The 6630-nt window shown below is 41.2% G+C and overlaps 1 protein-coding gene across 1 annotated transcript; it reads left to right on the top strand.

Moving 5' to 3' along the window:
* Positions 1 to 3493: 3493 nt before the first annotated feature.
* Positions 3494 to 6013, top strand: LOC133367438 (vomeronasal type-2 receptor 26-like). Its single transcript, XM_061591541.1, has 2 exons — positions 3494 to 3557; positions 5103 to 6013. The coding sequence occupies exons 1-2, from the start codon at positions 3539 to 3541 to the stop codon at positions 6011 to 6013; spliced, it is 930 nt and encodes a 309-aa protein (XP_061447525.1). The 5' UTR covers positions 3494 to 3538.
* The last annotated feature ends 617 nt before the right edge of the window (positions 6014 to 6630 follow it).

The raw sequence follows: 6630 nt of genomic DNA, 5'->3' as shown, positions 1-6630 counted from the left end.
GCATCTTTCCTGTGCTGGGTTCACCTAAGATCAAATTGAGTCTAGAAATTATTTTCTGCAAATACTGCTACACAATACAGTAAGTGTGGGGGAATTTCAAAGAATTCCCCTCCCCCCGAAAGGCAAATGTGAAAACTTTGCAAAGAGGCTTACACATGTCTTCTGCTTTGCAGGAGCTAAACACCAGGGACCCATTAAGAATTCACAGTATAGTTAATTAAGAGTACAATGGTAAAATAGGATTCTTGTGGCTTTAATAGCTATATGGCAAGCTGTGAATTCAATAGGTCAAACCTTTTCTAGTATGAAATACAATTATTGGAAAAGCTTCACCATTACTACTCTCTAATTTTGTGTGATGCCGTGCCCCATGGCAGCCATTTTGTGTTATATCACATTCCTGTGGTAGCCATTTTGTGACTGGCTCCCCAACACTCTCAAAATTTGAAATGTGCTCTCTGGTCAAAAAAGTTGGCAACTTATGGACCAAGGTGATGTCAGCATGAGCCAATGTAGATGGGTGGAGTCCTGCATGAGAGGCAGGAGGTTGAGACATATTGAAGGGGGAGATGTGTCAGAAGAAGAAAGAATTGTTAATCTTTATTAGTAATTTGTATCCATGGTTTTATTGTATATTTTTGTAGCATTTATTGTTTTTCATTTTCTACATATTGCTTAAAGATATTTTATGTATTAAGAGGTATAGAAATGGTAAAAATAAATAAAATATGGTCTTATGTTCTTTTGTGCTCCACAAAGGAGACAGTAAATGAATGGTGGGTTTCTCATGAATCAGGAACAATGGTTCACAAATAGCATGATAGGATTTGCCTTTTTCTTTTTGGATATGGAGAAAGCTGAGGGGATCTGGTTGTGCCATATCAGAGGCAGTTGGAGAGAATCTCTCTTAGAAAACATGAAAGATAAGTGTGAATAGGAGGAATGAAACACAGATCCTCTCCAAGTAGCTTCGTGTCTGAGTGCTGATGCCCAGCCCTTCTTCCTAGATAATCCTTTTTCTAGAATTCCGCTGGTTCTAAAATAAACATCACGATGAGAAGGTGCATCTGAGGCTGTTCTTGACTATGTGGAACGGTACGGAATTATAGGAGTACAGGAGTGCTCCTACAGTTAAGCTGAGTAGCAGAAACAATGTTCTGTCATTGACAGCTTCGATAGCTTGTAAAAATGGCATCTGTTCAGCTAATAATTTGAACCTTGGCATACATGGTCAACCTAATGAGGCCTGCAAAAATGCAAAATTCTAAACTACTATATTATAAATTGCCAAAGATGCATCAAGTTAAAAATGCTCAAAATTGACTCTGATTCCTTTTCTCCAGTTATTAAGACAGTAAATCATAGCAAACTTTTTATAGATATGCATCTCCTAATATTGTGCTAACTATAGTATATAACTGGAATTATGCTAAGAAAATATTAGAAAAGGGAGATTTTACACTTAGTTAAAGCTGTTGCATTAGTAAGTTGCATTAGAGCAAAAAAAAATCAACTTCACATATACACTGGCAACAAGGTGTTGAGGTTGTGGTGAACCTTTTCCTACTTTAAATGTTGAAAATGTTAACACAGTATGTGGCAGCTATGGAAAGACTTCATTCCAAGTTAGGAATCCTTAAAAAAGGGACTGAAAAGGAAATCAGCAATATCATAATGCATTTACTGTATACACGGATCTCAAGGAATGACTCAGGTGGGGAAAATGTCACAAAGGGAATCTGTTTCCTCAAGGGTAGGTTTCTACTCCCACCATGTATTTTTTTCAGTATACACGCTCTTCGCCCTGGGGAGAAATATCTTCATTAACTTTCATCAGAGAAGAGGGTGGAAAAGCAGCATAACACAGATCCCCAGGAAAGTCTGAGATGGAAGAAATATCATCTGAGCCAGAACATTGGCACCCTATGGGTTGTTAATGCAGATGGGCTTCTCCCACACCCACACCCACCCACCCCCAACCCACCCACCCCCCCACACACACACAGGGAGACAACCTCTTCTTCCTGTGTCAGATCTTTCGTTTGATTTACACAGGGAAAGGTATAGATCCATATGAAAAAGCAACACTGTTTTTCATCCATCTCCCAATTCACTGTGATTAGTGCACCCTGGGAAAATAATTCAGCATGATTAAAGGGTATGCCTGTTAATCAAAAGGAAAGAGCCTCCCCACTCTCAACTCCTTCCCCTCTCAAACTCTGAGCATTTCATTACTCCCTTGGCTTTGTTTCTTGGTGGTGGTGGTGGTGATGGTCGTGCCTTTTTTAGACAGCCAAAGCCACAGACCAAAAAAGAAAAAATTGCACAGGAATCAGAGTAGTCCTTTCCCACCACTTGGCAAAGTTCACCTTCTTCCCTTCTCCAATCTAGCTTCACTCCTTCCTGAAAAACATCCGCTTCAACAATAGTGCTGGGGAAGAAATATATTTTGATAAAAATGGGGAATTGGCAGCTGGATATGATATCATCAACACAGTCACATTTCCCAATTGTTCCATCCATAAAGTCCATGTTGGAATGATGGACCCACAGGCTCCTGAGGGAAAGGAGTTCACCATCAATGGGAGTGCTATTGTGTGGAATCAGAGATTTAACCAGGTGGGAAGGGTGATTATTTTCTAGAACTATAAAGTTATGTATCGGTCTAAGACCAAGTTCTGCCTGGCCCTAGTTACAAACAGAAGTGGAGTAAAGCCCATCCTGTTCTGATTTTGTTTAGACATTTTGGAGTAATCTGCACAAATCATGGGGGCGGGGGCCGGGATGGAACCTTTTTAAAAAAGATTTTGATCGGATACCTATCAGAGTTGACATACTGGGCTAAAGTAGCCAAAGATCATAAAGTATATGTTCATACTTCATATTATTTGCGAGGCTGAACTGAGTAAGGAGATGAAAGGAGAAAGTAAGTAAGAAAGAGAAAGAGAAAAAAGAAAAGAAAAAAGAATATAACATCTATGGGACTATTAGAAGATTTTAGTAAATGTGTCAGGGTGTTTACTGTGTTATTATTTAAAATGAATGAAACTAAATATAATAGAAATAAGGAGAAACCATACTTGCCCCAAGGAAGCTTAAAGTCAGTGCCAATCAGAAGATCAGCACAGACTTCAAGGCTGCTTTTGAGCTCCATTTGGGAGCTTCTGAGTGGAAATAATCCTGGTAGGTCATGCTTTTGGTGCCAAATTAGAATACTGCAGAATAGAAGGCCCATTTGCTCCCAGTTGTTGCTTTTTACCTGACCCACATCTGAAGTCATACATGGGCAGATGGGGGCAGATAGACATGGCTTGGGGAAAACATCATAGCATGCCAAATTAGGACCCCTGCTGGCCCTGACTAGGCTCAAAGGCTGGAGGATCACCACCCTGGTCTGTACCCTAATTGCTTTCTTTTTGAATATTATTAGATCCTACCCACATCCACATGTGTTGAGAGTTGCCATCCTGGACACAACAGGATCGTGCGACAGGGGGAACAGATTTGTTGTTATGATTGTCCACGGTGCTCTGAGGGAATGATTTCAAACTTGACAGGTAAGCAGATATTGCATTATGTAAAGATGGTAGTCTATATCTCTGTAACATAAATTTTCGCAAAGGCGTCATTCACACTATGACTTTGATGTGTGAATGGGTCATCATTGATATAAGACCTTAGAAAGAGTGTTCTCATCCCTTCAGATATAATTCTTTTCATGGAGTCTGTTCATACCTTTACCAATTTGTATTCACTTGTATGGTAAACTACTGTAAATAAATGTTTCCCTAACTGATACTGTGTAGATAGATAGACTAATTTATCTAATTCAATTTTGAATTGCTTCTCAGTGATATAGACTTGGATAAAAATGTCAGTTTAAAAGGCTTTTTGGAAGATGAAGGTCATCAATAGCCGCTGAAAATATAATAGAAATGGCTGATATGTAATGGGAAGCAGTTCCAAAGGGTAAAGGGCAGCAATGGACTGATTCCTAAATTGTATGCAATGGACCTCCTGATGAGATCCTGTCTGCAGAGGTCACCTTCTATAGAGCACAGTAACTGGTTGGTTGTAGAACTAGTGAGACAAACGTTAAAGTCATTTCAACATTGGCATAACATAAACATGATAGCCTTATCTATTATTATTTGAAAAATCTATATACTGCTTCATAGCATTAAGCTATAGACGTGATGTCCAAGAAAAAAGAATAAGACCGCCCCCAAAAAAGTTCTAAAGACAATACTATTTGAACAAACTCTTTAAAAACATGCAATAAAACCATGTGGTCTGTGGCTGTGCAATTAATTAATTAATCATGGCCATGCTCCAAAATGCCAATGTGGTCCCTTCAGATTTCCACCTGCTGAAACAGAGAATTAGCAGTCATGTAGCTGCATTTTGTATTAGCTGCAGATTCCAGGCCAACTTTGGGGGCAATGCAATCCAATCCAAAGGTTACCAGCACATTGTACAAGTGCATGGATGACACAATAGCAAGGCTATCTCAGTCCAGTAACAGCCATAGTTGCCTTAAAGAGACACTGTTACCCATTGAGGTCACTGGGATTTCTGGTGACAGAAATGAATCCAGGAGCACTGCCAGTCAGCAAATTTAGAGATGGGTGCCTTACTCATCCCTCTTTCCTTCTCTCCCTTTGAATATATGTCTCACCAAATCCCATAGACCCAAATTCTGCCCTCTGTCATTGTTGTCAGAGCACCAATGACAGAGCAAGAAGGGCAGGGAGGCTGCCGTACATCCAAGAGGAAGCCTTCTGAGGATGAGGCTCTATAATCATGGAGAATCCTATTGATTTTATTCTACTGGAACACCCTCCAAGGGACCAGAGTGCTCAAACTTTATTGACAAAAAAAACATGTGGAGTACAAACCTGTTGGTCTTCCTGGACCATCCGGTGTTACTATTGTCTTAAAACATTTTGATTATGATATCAGTTCTGAAAGGAAGGGATTCCATTCTTCTTCAAGAAAAATAGGGTCAAACCCAGATTTCATACCACAATATTAAATAGTTGATGCAATTTAATTAAGAGAGTATATATACATTTTTAACTATTGAGACTTATAACTTTCAGATGCAGACCATTGCAACAAGTGCCCTGAGGATCAGCATTCAAACAAGAACCAGGATCACTGCATCCCTAAAGATATAAACTATCTATCGTATGGAGACCCCCTGGGAATAATTTTGGCTTTGTTTGCTCTTTTCCTTTCTTTTATCACCCTTGTAGTAATGTGGATCTTCATTCAACATAAGAATAGTCCCATTGTCAAAGCCAACAACTGGAACATCACATGCACCCTCCTCAATTCCCTCTTATTTTGCTTTTTATGTTGTTTCTTATTCATTGGGCAGCCTGGGAAGGTGAGTTGTCTTCTGCGTCAAACAGTGTTTGGAATCATCTTCTCCCTTGTTGTCTCTTGTGTGTTGGCTAAAACCATCACTGTGGTTCTGGCCTTCATGGCTACCAAGCCAGGCAACAAGATAAGGAAATGGGTAGGGAAGAGATTGGCAGTCTCTGTCATCTTCCTCTGTACTCTGATTCAAACTGGCATCTGTGCAGTGTGGCTGGCAACCTCTCCTCCCTTCCCAGAGTTTGACATGCACTCCCAGACTGGCCAGATCATTGTTCAATGCAATGAAGGATCAATCACCATGTTTTATACTGTCCTGGGTTACATGGGGCTTCTGGCCATCATCAGCTTCACTGTGGCTTTCTTTGCCAGGAAGTTGCCAGATACTTTTAATGAAGCCAAGCTCATTACCTTCAGCATGTTGGTTTTCTGCAGTGTTTGGTTATCCTTTGTCCCCACCTACCTGAGCACCAAAGGGAAATACATGGTGGCTGTGGAGATCTTCTCCGTCTTGGCCTCTAGTGCTGGATTACTGGGTTGTATCTTCCTCCCCAAATTCTACATTATTGTCCTGAGGCCTGAACTGAACACCAGACATCAGCTAGTAATAAAAAAGAATTATGGTATCTGATGGTATCTTACTGATATCCCATTTCTACTCACAATTTACTTCACTTGCCTTTTTTAATTTGCAGTGCAAGGTACTTGCAGCCAAGGGGCGAAATCAGACAGACACAGCAGCTTGGGTTGAACAAAAGGCCACTTTATTAAAACTATAACAAAACCCCTTTTAAAGTGACCTGCAGAGGGAAAACCTAGGTGTGGGAACTGTCTATAAGCAAGCAGCTGGCCATATAGCTCTCGGGCGACCAGCCCCTCCTGGGGCAAGGGCAAGCCCCTCTGCTTACCCCTTACCCTGGCACACCCTGTAGGTGAGCAAGGGGGCCTTCCCACATCACCATCCCCCAGGGCCATACAACTCCAGGTGGATGAGGTACGTTGGCCCCAGAAGCAGCCCATATCCTGCCCTTGGGCAGTAAAGCCTTGACAGACACGCCTCTGGAACCACCAATCACTTCCAAAGGTGCCTAAGGGGGGCACCTAGCTGTCCTTACCTACTTCACTTCCCGCACCTTACCACCACAAAAGGGGGACAAATCTCTATTTAGTCCCCCTTTACCCCACTGCTGAGAATCACCTCTTCCAGACACCTCTGCAGGTCTCCCAAGAAGATGTCATTCCCTGCAT

This window comes from Rhineura floridana, chromosome 11, assembly GCF_030035675.1.
Source record: "Rhineura floridana isolate rRhiFlo1 chromosome 11, rRhiFlo1.hap2, whole genome shotgun sequence".
NCBI lineage: Eukaryota > Metazoa > Chordata > Lepidosauria > Squamata > Rhineuridae > Rhineura > Rhineura floridana.
This window is presented reverse-complemented; position numbering and strand designations above follow the sequence as displayed.